We start from the raw sequence: 17,735 nt of genomic DNA, 5'->3' as shown, positions 1-17,735 counted from the left end.
CTTAAGTCATCATGGTGTTTTACTTTGCTGAAGGGATGTTAAAAATTAAAAAGTGTAATAAAAAGTATAACACGACATCTATGAAGTTTAGTGTGTGTGTTCACACGCGCGCATGTGTGCCAGAGGGATAGTGAGTGTGTTCCAAGGTTACCATTTGTACTTATCTTATTTCACTCATCCACGACAATCGCGAGTACTTCCTATACGCAGATATCTCTAGTTCAACATCTTGCACATACATGACTACTTCCAAGAACGAACTTGAGACTGGCAGTTAATAAGCTTTCTTTGAAAGTTTGAATCCTTCATTTAAATCGCCTTAATCAAAGAATGTGAAGAAAATATAGCCACATTCATTTACTTGGTTAACCAAACAGCCCTAGTCGGACTTACTGACATCATCAATTTTATCAGGACTTTCTTATTAAGGGACCGACTGGAGCTGGGGTGTGTAGTGTGGGGGATACTTGTTGAGACAGAAGCTGTAAGGCTCGTCAAAGAAATTGTCGTGTAGACCTGTTAGGAGGTCTGTCACTGGGTGGATTGTTTACTTCGTCACGTACGCCAACCAGTGTAACTTGACGCCGTCTTCCTTCCACGTATCCCTGGAGGACTGAATTCAGTAAGTTTTTATGTCTACCTACATGCCCGAATCAAGCATACTTTGGTCGCTTGACAGTGGTAAACCATGATTTCTGTAGACCCACCAGGAGAAGGGTCAGTTTTAACATCAGGGCTCTGTCAAAGAAGGGGGGAGGTGTAAGAATGGCCTGCTTTTTAAAAGTGACGAATAATGTTAAGGAAAATATAACTCTTTTATAAAATGACATTCGTAAGACACCTTTCTTCTGCGTGTAGCCTAAATTCACCAAGTGAGTCCCTCAGTACATATTTTACAGGACAGCGCCATCATCTGAGGGCGTGAAGGTGCCACAGTAGGTGACCAGCTCACCAGCGGGAAAGTGGAGGGTGGGTAGCGGGTGAGGGGTGGATCTAGTGAAGGGGTGAGGGGTTCATAGGGGCGGACCCTTTGGATGGATGGGACCACAGGGCAGCCTCACCTGTAACGCCTCACCTGTAACACAGTATTTCCAATTGAAGACACCCCCACACACACATGTACTATGGTGAATATTTTGATACTATCAAACTTTAGACTTCAATAAAAGCTTCTTTATTTTCTTTTGCCATAATAGCGAAAAAATGTCAGGACAAGAAATGATGCATTAAACACAAATTAACATACGCAAACCAAAGGCACAGCAATTGTGTGGGTATCAGCACACAAATATACATTCATGTTTATTATACACAACCCTTCATAAGGCTCTTGGAGGTTATGGCTATAGTATGCCAAAGCAGTAGTACGTATATGACATTTGAAAAACCGGTTACTATAACAGTACAAGCAAGGCGCTTACTAGATTTAGCATATATGGAACCATATCAACAGAAAACAGTATGCTAATATTATTAGCATTTCTATTTTCTAACGCACTGTTGAGAAACATGTAACATTTGACATCTAAAAGACATCTAAAAAGTAATGCACATATTTTCCTTACATACATATGCTGTAAAGCTTGACACATTAAAAAAATTAAACATGGTTTGAAATTAGTTTGATAAATTCATGTTTGCAAGCTGTCTGTTCAAACGCTCTTGTGTATTGTCAGTGTTTAATGTGACTTTCTGTCACTATTTCTAGTTACGGTAACCCTTGTATCATATTTTGCCTTAATGCTACAGTTTAAATTTACAGCAATGTAGATATTTTATGCAGGCTAACAGTGCCTGTTTATCCTACATTTTCTGAATATGTTTGACTGCCTGCTAACATCTGATTCATCAGCACTCTATGTGGTAACCATCTTTGTTGGTATTTAGCAATAAAATGTTATAGCAGCTGTGTGTGTACATGCATCTTTTCATTGTTTTTAACGTTTATAAATAAATATGCATGCAATAATCCTGACCTTGTAGTTGTTTCTAAATGGTTACAAGCACAGAAGACTAGTGAGTCTAAAAAATCCTAGTAAGAGTTATTTTTAAATAACAATCATTTTTTAACATAAACATGTTTGATATCAATATGTTAAATATATATCCATTTCTGGATGTGTATAAAACATTTCCGTTTAACTTCACGAATATACTTAGAAGCTACAGCTGTTGGGGTTGAAAACAGTTTTATAACTGCTACAATGACATGCTTACATCTTAAGAACCATCCTTATCACTACATGATAATTTAAGTAATAATTACATGAAGTAATGTTCAGTACAAATTGATTAATGCACACACGAAGAGGTGACTAGATGCTGGCTTGATAATGGACATATATGTGCGCCAAAGGTGAGAGCTTGATGTCTACTAAAAACCAGCAGCCTTTGTCAACATACCAATGGGTTTTTTTGAAACACCAAGGTATGTAAGTTCAGGCACTGAACACATATTTACCACTGAACTGTACCAGTATCTTATTAAAACATCATAAAAAGCTGTGCATTTACACCATACGGATTTTTGCAATTTGCTGGGGCCTTACAAACAAAGCAAAAACAAAGCTGATTGTATTTCTTATAACAAAATGGGATCAACAAAAACGGTCCTTAAGTTTTAAAAATTATTTGCAAAGAAGGACGTCTCTCTCTCTCTTCATCCTTTCTGTCTCTGTATTGTAAACACTCTTATGTTATACTCACCTGGTATGTTCAAAACTATAAATCATTCCAGCCCCATCGCCCTTCAGTCATCATCATCGATGAAATGGATAAAAACACACAACAATATAGCTGGAAAACTCATCAAAGATCTTTGTTAGTCTGGAGGACAACTGACGTGCTTGTTTTAATGTTAAAAGTTCTAGAAGGTGGATTTTCTGTACAGTTAAATTCTGGTCATCCCGCTTGTGTTGTCAGGTTAGGGATGGGGTTTTATTCTGGTGACAAAATGATTAGAAAACATCTGATATGAGATAATATGAAAAAAATTACCGACAATACTTTAGACATACCAAAATTGCTTTTTATTCGAATGCATGCACAACATCTTTCCCACTGTATCATGTATGATAAACATTCAACAATGTCCCACATCAGGAAAATTGGTTAGGCAATTTAAAAGAGATTTTATTTTGGAAAATAACCGAAGCAAAGAGCGAAGCGAATAGAATGTTGTCGTCTGAAAAAATTAAGTACAAAGAAACTAATCAAATAAAACAAAATCCCCTACCCAAAAAATATCAAAAAAGAAATAAAAGAAAAGAAAGATAAAGAAAAATTATAATAAAGTTTACTGTCAGTTTTTTTTTTAGTTTAATTAGCTCGCAAGCAGCAAGTATTGTTGACTTCTATAGAAAAACTATTTAAAATGCAGACGCGATTAAGATACAATATAACTAATAAAAAAGCAACACATTTAGTAACACCTGCTCTGCATCTCTCTAATAAATTAATTTTATAATAGATCATTTTCTAATTTTTACAGTAATTTTGCCTGACGCGGATTCTTTCGCATAATTCCTATTCTTTGTCTTTTAAAACATAGTAACGATTACATTTTTGTTTAGAACCATTCTTCCACTGCAGTCATTTTCAAAATACGTAAACAATTATTAAATAAAATCTTTAAATTATTACTAAACCCTGAGTATTTGAAATGTGGAAGTATATGTTTGTATGTTTGTGCACGACGTCTATGTGTTTGTGTGGTAGCTGCTTGTGGTGGTGTTAGTGAAGGAATATGTGCAAACACAAGTAAAAATATCAGTAATGACTTTACAGCACCTTCCTAACTTGGTCTCCTTTTTTGGTGGCACAGTTTCAGTTGGAGGAGGGGTCACCGCCGGCGTTGAAGATTCCTGCAAGTCAGCCGCAGACATTTGCGGTACGTCCATACTTGGTTCACCAGTTTGAGATCTGCGTTTGACAATGCAGGAAAGCAATAAAATTAATATACTACATGTGAAAACAAAATTAAAACTACTAGGGCTAATAGATAAAGTCAATAAAGATCAATAATTATGATGTAAACATGGACATAAAATATCTTACATCTGAAATAATCGAAGCAAAGAGTAAAGCAAATAAAATTATGTCATCTGAAAAAAGAATACAAAGAAACTAATCAAATAAAACAAAATTCTTCCAAGAAAAAGATTGCAAAGAAGAAAGAAAAGATAAGAAAAATGCAGAAAACAATTTGAAAGTTAATTTTCAGCATTTTTCAGTTTAATTAGCTCTATAGCAGCAAGTATTGTTTACTTCTAAGGAAAAACTAATTAAAATTGTCAGAGAGTGGATACGTAAGCATATCGACACATACACAGACATGTACTGCACAGAACTTACAACATCCAACTGAAGAAAGAACCTGACATCCTTCAAAACAACCAGACTAGAAACAGGGAACCTGCACACCTACTAGTGCTACCGGTAATGTCGAAAGAGATGTAAAACTTAGTAACGATTACATTTTTGATTAGAAATATTCTTCGTCTGCAAACATTTTCAAAATACGTGAACAATTATTAAATAAATCTTTAACTTATTACTAAACAATGAGTATTTGAAATGTGGAAGTACATGTTTGTATGTTTGTGCGCGACGTCTATGTGTGTGTGGTAGCTGCGTGTGGTGGTGTTAGTGAAGGAATATTTGTAAACACAAGTAAAAATAACAGTAACGACTTTACAGCACTTTACTCACATCGTCTCCTCTTTTGGTTGCACAGCTCCACATGAAAAACAGATCAAAGTCGCCGTTGAAGATTTCTGTGAGTCAGTCGCAGAAATTTTCGGTGCGTTCATCTTTTCTTTACTAGTTTGAAGACAATGCAAGAAAGCAAGAATATTAATATTCTTAAGGTGAAAACAAAAATTGAAACTACCAGGGCTAAAATACAAAGTCAATAACGATCAATAATTCTGATGTAAACATGGACACAGAATAGCTTACATCTTAAATAACCGAAGCAAAGAGAGAAGCAAATAAAATGATGTCATCTAAAAAGGAGTATTAGTTTTTCCTTCACCCATTCTACCAGTCACTAGTGAAGGACACATGACAGGAAAGTCCGATGCTGTCATTAATAAACATCTGCCACTCTTCTCCACTGCCAGTATCTCTACTTGATAATCTACAGCTTTGTTTTTCTTTCATGTATTTGTATTTATGGAGATGCCTCCCTAAAGATGTGTGCTCAAGTGCCTATTCGTAATATTTCTAGACTTTTCCTTGAGGCTGAATAAAGTTGCATTCGATTAGAAACACTTAACTATAACATCATTCTAAGAGGCAAGGAAACTGGATAAAGCAATGTAAACATTTCATACAAAAAAAGGTGAAGATGAGCATTTATGTGTACCAAAATAGTTATCACGCATACATATATATTTACACGCAATTCAGTAACAATATTATTCATATAATATAATCCAATCAGTAAGTAAAACCTGCTCTGTGATATTTCCGTTTGATTTAAACTAGTTAAAATCAGTTTCCATTTTCGTTTGGTTCGTGAGTGCTAGGATTTGTTTGTTGGTGTTTTATAACGTGCCAGCAACCAGGGCAATATCACGGCAATTCAGTGCTAGAAAAGCAATCGAAAAAAATAATGAATAAAAGATTAACATCAATAGGAGCGACAGGAAAGCACTTTCTGGGAGTAATAAGGATTAAAACTTATCAATAAAGAAATACCTGCACACCTACTAGTGCTATGGGACGATGTCGAAAGAGATGTAAGCAGTCTAAAGAGAGAAATGTCACCTGGTCTGATAATGTGCCAGCTAAGCTGCCTAAGCAGGTTGGGAAAAAACTACAAAGGCCTTCACAGTTCTGTTCCAAGGAGTCTGGAAACGCAAAGAATGGCCCCAAAAATGAACGCAGTCACTAGGGGTACCCCCTTCAAAAACAGAAACATCAAACAGAGCTAAAACTAACGGACCATTCAGCTTATCAGCTGGGAATGAAGTGATTCAGGCGACTCCATCAAAAGAGCAGAAGGCAAAATAATTGGGCCGCATACTAGTTCACCTCATTGGTGGGTAAACTAAAATTTCCTCCAAATGTAAAGAGATTTCAAGACTCAAACATTGCTAAGATCTTCAAGGACATCGATCGTCGCCCTTAATTAATTTAGACACACCCTCGCTAGAGATATCAAATGTGCTACTGTCAACAACACAGGAAGTGCTAGGAAGTAGAGAAAATAAGACATAATTTTGGGTAAGAAACAACATCTTAAATTTTTATTTGGCCAGAGAAGGTCCACGAAGAGATGGGAAAGAGCTAACCCAAAGGAGCTTTAAAATAAAAAGATGAGAACTGTACCATCAAGTAAGCTAGGGAGAAAGCGATTGAGGACCAGTGGTGTACCAGAGAAGAGGGAATGTTACTGGGTGACAGTAAAAATGTCTACAAACAATTAAAGAACATCATCAAGATAGGCAAACACAAAACTCCATCACCATCATCATCAATCATCAATCATCATCATCATCATCATCAACAACATTACTATCATCATCACTAAGCCTTTCTAGCACGGAATCGTAGTGCAGGTCAAGGCTACAGCACTTTACAAACACAAAAACAAAACATAAAAGTAAAGATATTTTCTGTGGAGTCTCAATGTTGCCTCTAAGCTTCTTTTTTGTCAAAACGATAAGAACCCAGTAGCATGGTATTGTAGGAGACAGTCAAGTTACAACTATATTTTAGGCCATTTCTTAAGAGGTTCAGAAACGTCTATCATCAGATATCATGTTATGTAGCTTAGACGCAGTGAATTCCTCTATTATTTGCAATTCATAACCGGAAAGTCTTGATGATGAAGTTTAATATGTGAAACAAAACCAAAACAAAATAAATAAATAATAACCAGAAATAGTTTTCATCGTGCCGTGGAAATGAGAGATAGTCTTTAAAAGTGCACTATTAACAGCCAAAATATTTCCCTTCAAAAAAATTTAAAAGTGCTCACTTCAAAGGTTTACGCTCATCAGGTCTCACATTAAGATCACTGCAATCAAAGAAATACATTTTAAATGAGGTACCAGTTGTAAATTTAATTAGATGCATCACTCTCCCCCTCTCTAACAAACAGATATTAAAATATAAAGATCTGTGTGCGTGCGGGATTGTGTGAGGTGAAGAGAGGAGGGGAGAATGAAACACAGTAATGGACAAATATCAAACTAAATTTAAAACTAACATCTCATCATATAAAACGGAACAGATATTGTTGACATTGACTTTTTTAATCATTCCGCGGAAATGAGATATACTTTAAAAGTGCACTATTAACAGCAAGAAGCCAAAACATTTTCCCCTCATAAAAGTCGTTAGTGCTCACCTAGAGGGTCAATCAGCTCTATACTTAATTTGCTTTCTGAAATAAGTACATCTCTAAAGAAATGCAACACACACTCTCTCTTAATCTCTAACAAACACGTATTAAATATTAACATGTTTACATATAACCAAAATATTTTTCTTGCAAAAAAGTCGTAGGAGCTCACGTCCAAGGAAGGAGAAATAGATTACACCAGGCTTTGTGATATCTTCAATAAAAGAATTTCACTTTCTGCACGGGACCAGTTCTAGATGCAGTTAGTTATTAGTACATCACTCTCTCCATCTCTAACGCACACACATTTCAGTACAAAAATGTGTGTGTGCGTGCATGGGTGGGTGGAGAGATAGAGATGAAGTGATGGACAAATATCAAACTAATTTTGGAACTAATATCTTACTTATATTGCCATTATATTTACGCAGTGGTCTCTGAATTTCTGTGGATATTGGGTTATACAACTTTATCACAGGGCTACTGCATTATAAGTTCTTTACCTGATATATATCTACAGTCATTGTAAACAATAGTGATTCTCCTACGATTCCAGAAATGGGAATTTCTTTAGAAAATTAAGGAAATAGCAATAGCAAGACTTTTCGAAGCATGATACGTCTTCTGGTCTCATTAAGTAATGTATGCCATGATTTGAACCTAATTACTGCTGTCACTTGTTTTACAGGAAATCTTTGATCCTGTCTTGTTACTTAATGATAATTTGATGAGATTAACTGGTTGGTAGTCGTATACAAAACTCCACACATCATTGTATGTAGAGTTAAACAGACTATCATTCCATGAAAGGAGGGACACGGATGCCTTGTAAGTATTTTGATACAGTGCTATGTAAACTGTTTAACAGGCCTTGTATACACTAGTGAAGTCGAATAGTTTTTTGTGAATATAATCATTAGTTGGCAGAGAAATAAATGAAAATAGCCACCGAACAATAAATTTTAGAAATGTAATTACATCATAAACATACTATATAGTTTAAATCTGTTGGCAGCTATCTATTTATTTCATACCATGCTTCTAAAATCTCAGTTTTTCTTAGAAGTTAAGTTTGATGAATGTTTTTATCTTTTACAGAACAATATTGCAAATATTACCTGGGAGATCATAACTTATTGTTACATTATTATAGCTAGTTTTTGTTTTTTTCTATAAACAAGCAGCAAACAACTTTTCTTATGAATAATTTCCTAGGTTATGGAATTATTGTTTCAGATGGATTGTGTGTAACAGGTAAGGATAAGTGAAAAGATATAAATGAGGTTTCATTTCTTCTAAATTCGAGTGCATTCTTTGGAGATGTAACGGTCAGCATGTTCTAATGGTTTGATCCAGGACATTTTATATATCTAGTCTTTCTGTAGTCAAACACCAAGTCTCGTTTAAAATTTAAAAATTATTTACAAAAGTAGGTGGCTTACCAACGATGGAATAATTAACTAAGCAAAGTGAAGGAAAGCACAAAAGATGTGTTGTAGATACAGACTATTCGATATTGTTTACACTTTAATTTTTTTTAAATGCGAGATTGTGTCACACCTTTAAAAGTAGCTATTTTAGTTGGTTTTAAAATTCTTTCACTGTAGCTATTAAATTTTACATGATTTGTGTGTATTAAGTAAACTCTCTGCTCCAATTATAACCACATACCTTATTCCACGAGGAAGAAATATAATAACAAAGCAACAGACAAGATATGAAGACAAAGCCTTTGAAACTATTGCAGTCTATAAATCACTGCTTAGGTGATTAATATAAATAATCATAAATTAATTTCATTAACATACGTGAAAGCGTGTGCGTGTGTGTTGCTTTCTGCTAGAATGAATGTGTGTTTGTCTTCATGCCTGTTAAGCTTTAGTAAGATGCGGTATACATTATACATGTACGGAAGAATGTTTTAAATCAACTTACGGTTTGGACTCTGAAGAGTTTGGTCTGCAACCTGAAAACATTCAGTTTATATTAAATATATGACTGTTACCTTCCGTATCAAATACGAGCATACGCAGTTCATCATCCACGTTTAAAGAAAATTAATAATTAATTAATAGTTGAAATAAAATATCTTAACTATGACGGTAGTCAAGATATCGAAGGAAATCAAATGCTGTTTTTACAGCTATTAAATACGAATTATTTGCATTACAAAATATGTCAATACGCAGTTCAGCATCCACGTTCCGACGAAAATTAATCATCAATGAATAGCTGAAAAAATATCTTAAATGATGATAATCAAGATATAAAAGGAAAAAATGCTTTCTTTATAGCCTTTTAATACGAAGAATTCGCATTACACAATAGGGTAATTGTTTAAATAGTTTAAATTGTCCTATTTCCTAGTATCACATTGTTGCTATTATAAAACTAGAATAAAATACGTTCTTACAACGTATGTAGATATAAATCCCGACCAGGATCACCAACAAGACGACCAAGCCCACGCTCACGCCCACGATTAAACCAACCTGCCAAGGACCATCACTGTCAGGCTGTTCCGGGATAATAACGGCTGCACAGATATTAAAGATTTTCAGTTATGCTATTACCATCATATGAACTAAAAGTTCTATAAAGACAAATACTACCACAGTCAAAATAAGCTAGTATAAAAGAAATATCATCAATTAGATGTATCAATGTCTTTGTGCAGACCTCTTTGATAATTAATAGTACTCGACACTTTCGTCCCTATTGCTAATCTAGCGGATAGCATTACTTGGTCATAGTCATCTCTTAACCCATTGTTACTTGTAACATTGTTCGTCAAAAATCCAGCTTCAAGTATAAAAGACATTACTGATAAATAATGAATAAAAAAAAAAAAGAAAAAAAAGAAGAGCGAGTAGACTTTTAGAGCAAGCAAGGAAACAAAAGCATTCACTAACATTCACCAATTGCAGAAAACTAAGCGTTTTTTATTCTTCTCGAAGATATTATTTTAGACTAGCAATTCACTATACACAAAAGTAAAAGTGCACTAAACGTGTAACTAAGAAGTCCACTTTTTAAAAATAATAATTAAAACATTTGATTATAAATTATACAATGAAGTATAGTAGTTTCTGTATTTTACAAACCTGTAATTGATTGTTTAACTAATGTCAACATCTCCAGTCAGTTAAAATATTCTGATTTCACTATTTAGCTTTATTATTAAAAAAAAAATAAAAGGACAACTCTATATTGTTGGGCAGTCGATAATCTAGGTTTATCAATGGTTATTTACTTAAAAATCAAGTACATAATGTTGTGCAAATATCAGAGAAAAGGAAAATAGAAAAATAATGTAAAACACTTCCACCAAGTACACGCTTACAGCGAACCAGCCACTGCAATAAATGATTTCAATTCATTTGTCAATAATATCTTAAGGTTCAACGCCAATGTGCACACAACATGTAACAATCCAGTTCTGTTGGATGTAACCATCAGTAGGCCCTCACAATGTTTTGTGACCTCAATATGAGGCTAAAGTATTGACACCTATGAGGTCTGAACGTCCCCCGCAGACTTTGTCCCAGGATACGACGCCACGGATGAAATACCTAAACATCTTACAGTCTGGGAGGATTGTCTTGGAATCATATTTCACAGGGCACCTTCCCACAATCCTCTCTTAACATGGCACAGTAGTCAACTTTGCTTATAAATAGCAGTCAGTGATGCTCGCAGGCTGTCCAGAAACGGATATCAATCTCCAAAGTCAACACCAAGTTTTATTTTTTCAAATGTTGGTTGTAATTGGTTGAAGCCAAAAGTTCCAGATTAAAATGGCGATATAACACCTGCTAGACATGGCGATATGCTCCTGTCATGACTCGTATTTAGTTTTAACCAGAGCTTTTATTAAAGAGATGCTGACTATCGTCTCACCTGTTCCACTGAGTCTTTCAAGAAGTAACCCGTTGACATGGTTGTATACACAAAACATTCTAATAACAACAAGGGAATTTGTCCCTCTTTTGCAGGTTTTTATTTTCTTACTGTCGATGCTTCGAAATATATCTCCTTGACTTTTTAAACCTGAGGTTTATCGTGTACAGCTTGCCTTTTTACGGCCCCTGCCTCTCATACCCACTTACCATCATCCATTCCTTTTTTCTGTACTCATCTGACTACTATCTACCCTGACCGTGTTGTGGTGGAAGTACACAGATCCAGCATCTGACAAGGATCGCGACAGTTAGAAAACCTTCCATAGTTGTAAGAATTAATTCCATTATCCATTATGTAGCCCATGTTTCTCCCTTTCCACTTAAGTGTCGACCACCCCCATGATGCTAAAACATGGTCTTAGTTGTACGGGTCACACGATGCCCTGAAGTATTGTAGGTAGACAATCAGGGTGAGGACTGCATTGTGGGTATTTACACGTTCATGGTACTTACACTTAAGGAATTCTTAACAGTTTTTTAAGGCATTTGGTCCCAAATGCATTCTTTCTTTCTTTAATTAAAAAACTGTATATTTAGTTCTCCTGTATAATGTGTAAACTTTTATTGTTTAACAATTCTTCGGACTGTCAGTGTCAGTCATACCTTTTTAACTTCATCGGAACGTACGCACGAAAACCACATGAAGCTCTCATTGGAGTCTGCTATCAAGCAGTTATTTTAATTAGGACTGACTTTGTTGTACAGGAAAATTTTTCTGGTTTCATTTTATTTTTCTCCCAGCTCCGTTGTTCTTGATCCTGTTTGACCTACGGATACACACTTTCTATTTACTACATCATCATGCAGCTACTAAGTCGATGGGCAAGATATATTTACAGTTATATATTGGTCAGCCTTTATCCCAGACTAATACTGAATTTGTGGATCTTTACTACGAGCTTTAGCTTTGTACCTCTTGCACATCCTAATCTGTGAAAAGATCACTTGTGAAGACTAGCGAATACTTGAACACCTTGACACTACACACTATTCAATCTCCAGAATAGATGGTTCTCTTTCGACGGCTTGTAAATTGTTTTCTAAATATACATTCTGAAGGCAACCAGATGAACAGAGAAAAAAAAAACCCTATCATTCTATGACTGGACTTATGGTGTAGACGGGAACATTTGCAGCCTGGATCAGTTTTTCAAACTGGAGCAGCTTTATTCACATTATATGGCATTCTCTACACAATAATGTTTTATGTTGTGTTGTGTGCATCCGTGTCTGTCCGTTTGTGTTGATGGGGTTAGGTTGTCTGCTTTTGTAATTGACCATAAGATTGTCCATTGTACTGGGATATGAAGCTATATAAATTCACTTTATTAATGTATCTCTCAAGTCTATATTATGTCTCAATATATAGCCATAGATATCTCCATAAATTAAACACCCACATAAAAGAGATATCAAAAGTTCTAAAATCCAGTCTACAAAGTAGAAAGTAAAATCATACCAGAAAGCCAAATAAAGTAGAAGAGAGTAACACGGACACGGCAACCAATGCAGTACACCACCATGGTGGACTTGACACGCCTCATACGAACCGAAAGCAAGCGACAACAGCAAGAAAAGAAGGCACAAACAAAGTTCACCACCAAAACTTCGCAAACCTCCTAGACATTAATAGGTAAGAGAGCACATACACGAGTAGACTTATGCCCCTCTCTTTACCCACATCCCCCATACACACATCCCCCACAAGATCAAATGCAAAATCAGTGTGAGATGGAAGCTCTTTTCCTTCCAAAATAAACAGCAAAACATTCCACAAGATTCACTGATATAAAGATGATCACTCAAAGCCAAGCCAACAAGGTAGACTCAATGCCAACAGGTCTTTTATCTAGAATGCTTAGATGTTTTACTTCCCGCCATCACTAGTGTTAAGGCCAGTTTGTCAACAGGAATTTTGCCATCATTATTTACCAAGGCCCTGATGAGGCCACTTCTTAATGAAGTTCACACATGATGTAAATGTGTCAAACAACTACCACCCAGTTACAAACTTGTCTTTTCTAAGATAATGGAGAAAGTTGTCTTAAAGACAGCCATAGTCTATAGTCTATCATTTTCTTTTACCTTTTCCATGTGTTAACTAGTCCGCCTGCTCGTTTTTCTCTGGAGATTCACGAAACTCTAAACACCTACTTTTTGTTTACAGTCCTGCTTATATTTTCTATGTTTGTCTTCTATTACATGTCATGGCGGTTGTTTATCCTTCCATCATTCGTTTGCCATGTCTCGTTCCTGTCACAAGCTTTGAAAGTATGCTCCTTCATGCGTTTTATCAATCATTATTATTATTGTTCTTCTTCTTATTATTATTATTTACAGCCGTCTTCTGGAGACGTTTGTCAATATATCAATATGTATGTTGCTATGAATTGTTAGCAGCCTCCTCAGTAATGTACCTGAAATGACACATATGACCACAGACCAAACGACTGCCTACCTTGCCATCTTTTTCTGTCTCAATGTATGCGTGTTGTTGAAGGGTCAAAGAGATGGTGACAGAAATAAGAAAGCTGTTATATTAAATATTTTTTTAATTGGGTAAGTTTATCAACATGGTTTGTGTTTTTTGCCAGTATTGCAAGGTAATTAAAATTTTTGATCTCATCAGAAAACCATCTATTAGGGTCATAAAAGATAATTTCGGTTACTGTCTATCAGCTCAACTAGAAGCAGAGGTTTGCAAATGTGTGAATGGGATGTTCTTTAAAAATTTAATGATCGCGGTCAGTAGTGTAAATGGTGGAAAGTACATGTGTGCAAGTTGATTCGTTGCTTTTGCCATTTTTTCATCATTCTAATACAAGATGCTAGTCTTTAGTAGACTTCAGACCCCTGAATACTTTTGTCTCCTTTGCTAATCTAGCAGACAACACTGGTCATGCTCCTCCTTTATAGCTTTGTTATTTCTAACATTCTTCATCAAATATTCCTTAATTAAACTGTTTTATCGATTAAACTGTATTTGAAAGAGAAGAGGTTTATTATTATCAACATCATCATCATCATCATCATCATCATCATTATTATTGTTATTGGCCAGTTGTTGACCAAATACAGAACAAATAAAAAGTTCTGATGGTTTTAAGCGAACAATTTTTATATTTGGTATCATTATTTTTCATATCAATAAGGGTAAGTAAAGACGAAAAGAAAATAATAATACCAAGTGTGCTTCTCGATGATATATAGATGTTACTGCCTATCGTTCGATCATTACCTTTAAAAAAGTTTGAATCGTAGTCATAGCTGTTTGTAATGGTAATTACAAAGTAGAACAACCAACGGAATTAAAGTCATGAGAGTGCAGCACACCTAGCACTACAAAGAACAATAAATCTGAAGTACTATGTATTGAAATTGTAAATTGTAATGAGCTTAACTTTCTAAATCAGTTTTAACCACAAAGATAGTGCATCAGAGCAGCTGTTTAGTTTTTAATGGTAACGAATCTTCCTTAACTAAAATGTCTTAGTGGCTAATATAATTTGTAGCCGATTTCATTACAATTATTAATGATGTAGTTAATACCACAAAGTTTAAATACTGAAGAAAACAGCTGGAAATAATATAATCAAGAGATAATCTTAGAATATGTATAAAATATATTGACACAATATAATCTGACTTAGAAAAAAAACTGCTAACTAGAAGGCAGCTTAAATGTTAACAGTATTTACCCTTTTAATATATAGATCCTAAGGTTTTGTTGTCTGTGCCGTGTAAAGTTTTTCTGTAGCTTTAAACAACTATATATATATATGTCAGCAGGGACGAACATGCACCAGAAGCACGGTATAAAACATTTTATATATTATCTGTTTTGTGTGGCGCCTCTAAAACCTGTCAAGTGAATTGTTTTAACTACGTAACTCTAAGATTAATATGGAAAGCTGTGTATTGTATTGTATTAGTGTTATTTACGACTAAATTACGATCATCACACAAGGAGTTAATCAATAATTGTAAACAGTAAGATTCCTTTGACATCCTCACCTGCTCTTTTGCAAAGGCACCTGATGGGGTCAGTCTTAGGCCTAAAGAGAGATTCACAGATGAAATCTTCAGGTTTCTTTTCCAAGTCACGTGATACTGTGATTACAGCAGTGCGGTTTTCAAGTGTATGGGTATACCCTGGAGCACTGTCGCAGTAATACATGTCTACCCAGTCACAACGGAGAACGCTTTCTGTATAACATATTATAAAACAAAAAAACGGATCTCGTTACTTTATAATAAATAGCTCTTAAGAATACGAAAAGCTATTTGAATGTTTTTTTCTGAAAATGAAAAGGGTAGTTAAGCTACATTTTCGTTGAGTAAGAAATAAAGAACACCCGCTCAAAGGTTTTACACTTTAATACAGAAATAACTACTTCAATCACATTATCAAGTATACAGGTAAATAGAGGTAATGGTGGCGGATAATAGCAGTTTCATAGGCTCATCTAATTGGATTTTAAAGCTGGGTTCTTTCATTTCCTTCACTAGATTATGACCAAGAAGAAATGTAGCAGAAAAAAAAAGGACATGATAAATGGGAGACAACTGCAGTCTATAGTAGAATGATTACCCGCTGTTACTTCCCCTAGGCTACAGTTTTGCGACTGTTACTCAGCTCTGCTGCTCTGTAAATGTAACACATGTTAAGTCTAATATACTCCTCACTGTGTGTCTACACGATAAGTCCAGCTAACAGCTAATATACTTCTCACTGTGTGTCTACACATGTCAATTCTATGTAACAATGTGCTTGTTTACATGTTAAGAAGCACACTACTCTGTCTACACATGTTTGTATGTTAAATCTCACATACTGCAACACACTTTGCATGCTATAAGCACACTTCACTTGCTAAATCGAATTAAAAAACAGTGCAGCATGAAGAACAAGATTACACTGAATGATATAAACATAAAAAAACGTTCAGAGAAAAGCAAGTCCTCAATGCCTTTGTTTTAACTTTGAGTCAGTGAAATGCAGACAGGGTCCAAGAAAAGGCATCCCGAAGCAAAGATAGAAATATAAACAGACATTTGGTGGTTTTATCAATTACCTTTTGTTTCATTAGCAAACAGGGCCCAGACTTCAAAAGCTTTCTGGCATGAACTCTCGGGAATTAGAAATTTCAGAGACGTTTCGCCACTCATTTCTGAAATATCTGTAAAATGTAAAAGCATAAACATTAACAGACGTTCCCGTAAATCAACTGAAGTGTATACAAAGGTTTTTTTAATGCTACATATCTGATTTAAGGCAAGTTTAGGGTTATCTCTGGTTTATCTGTATATGTAAAAAAATTGTTGTCATGTCACATACTCACTTTGCTCAATAGAGGGAAGGAGAAAAGAGGAAATTTAAACACTCTTAGCGAGATTAAAAACCAGCCCTAAATGGTTTGCGTTTCTTCAGATACTGTATAGGTATAGGCATTAAAAAAAAACTAACCTCTAAATTACAGCATCCAAAACCCATCCGTGAATTAGTTATCTGCTACGAATCGCACCTGCGATTAACGCGCGCTGCTAACAGTGTACTACGTCACGTTTGTACACCATTGACAAGGTTCCCAACAGTCAACACCAGTCAAGGGGAGAGAATGATTGACAGTTTTGGATTATTCGGACCCTAGCTGTATTTTCGTGGTTCTAAGAAAACTGCTTCATTAGCACGAGAAATGCAGACTTTTAATATCCGAATTATCAGAATTGTCGCTCATTCTCTCTCCCCCAAGCCATTCATGTTGCACTTTCAGTATGGGATAGTTCACAATGTTGGCGAGTTGTAATAATGCAGTATATCCGAAGTGTGATTAATATTATAGACTGCAGGCATTATACCCAAAGGAATGCCATTCTGAGATCGTGAATACATTAAAGTTTTAAGATGTTTTATTAAAAACATAATAGATTGAGTAATGTTTACAAGCTAGTATTTATAAAACGATCTGTACATACTTTGTTTGATGGCTGCGAGGTCGGGAGGAAGTGAGGCTTAGGTCGTCTCTCCACTGTAAGATCTCCAGACTATTAATAGACACATTCATTGTACGGGAATTTCCGATCAACGAATAATTTAAGTGTTTGCGTTTGTGTGAGCGTGAGTGATTAGGGGTATAGAACAGCGTGTTTGCTCATGCATTAAACCTTTTGTCTAAATTCCCCAAAATTATACACATAATGTATAGGTAATATAGATTGTTTTAGAAACGTGTCTAATGCCAGACGAAAATGTACTTCTTCAGGTCTGGATGGATGTTTTGATAAAATACAAACATTTGAAAAATAAGATACCCATATATCATATGAACGTTTATTGTTTAATTTTGTTTCAATACTAACGGAACTCCCAAAGAGAAGATAAATAACTAGTATTTAAAATTTACTGTAAAATCATTTAT

The 17,735-nt window shown here is 35.1% G+C and overlaps 1 protein-coding gene across 2 annotated transcripts; it reads right to left on the bottom strand.

Annotated features, from left to right (window-relative positions):
- Window positions 1–1,158: 1,158 nt before the first annotated feature.
- Window positions 1,159–17,352, bottom strand: LOC112567439. 2 transcript variants are annotated; one of them, XM_025244132.1, is made up of 9 exons: window positions 17,293–17,352; window positions 16,392–16,496; window positions 15,331–15,522; window positions 9,768–9,890; window positions 9,290–9,320; window positions 6,989–7,027; window positions 4,711–4,821; window positions 3,790–3,921; window positions 1,159–2,942 (listed from the first exon to the last, which is right to left on the bottom strand). In XM_025244132.1, the coding sequence occupies exons 2-9, from the start codon at window positions 16,483–16,485 to the stop codon at window positions 2,924–2,926; spliced, it is 741 nt and encodes a 246-aa protein (XP_025099917.1). In that variant the 5' UTR covers window positions 16,486–16,496; window positions 17,293–17,352; the 3' UTR covers window positions 1,159–2,923. The 2 variants fall into 2 exon arrangements, with proteins under 2 accessions (XP_025099917.1, XP_025099918.1); XM_025244133.1 differs by having other exon boundaries at window positions 3,799–3,921.
- Window positions 17,353–17,735: the final 383 nt, after the last annotated feature.

This window comes from Pomacea canaliculata, linkage group LG7 (genome assembly GCF_003073045.1).
Source record: "Pomacea canaliculata isolate SZHN2017 linkage group LG7, ASM307304v1, whole genome shotgun sequence".
In the NCBI taxonomy this organism is placed as follows: domain Eukaryota; kingdom Metazoa; phylum Mollusca; class Gastropoda; order Architaenioglossa; family Ampullariidae; genus Pomacea; species Pomacea canaliculata.
Note: the sequence above shows the minus strand (reverse complement) of the source record. Positions and strands in the feature narration are given on the sequence as shown.

What these genes read in the sequence shown, in the direction of transcription:
- LOC112567439 (XM_025244132.1), bottom strand. Translation starts at nt 16,485, where the DNA reads ATGAGTGGCGAAACGTCTCTGAAATTTCTAATTCCCGAGAGTTCATGC. An exon ending in AACTCTTCAGAGTCCAAACC is followed by an intron (nt 7,028 to 9,289) that starts GTAAGTTGATTT and finishes CTTTGATTGCAG; the next exon opens with TGATCTTAATGTGAGACCTG. An exon ending in GATGAGCGTAAACCTTTGAA is followed by an intron (nt 4,822 to 6,988) that starts GTGAGCACTTTT and finishes TCTTCAAACTAG; the next exon opens with TAAAGAAAAGATGAACGCAC.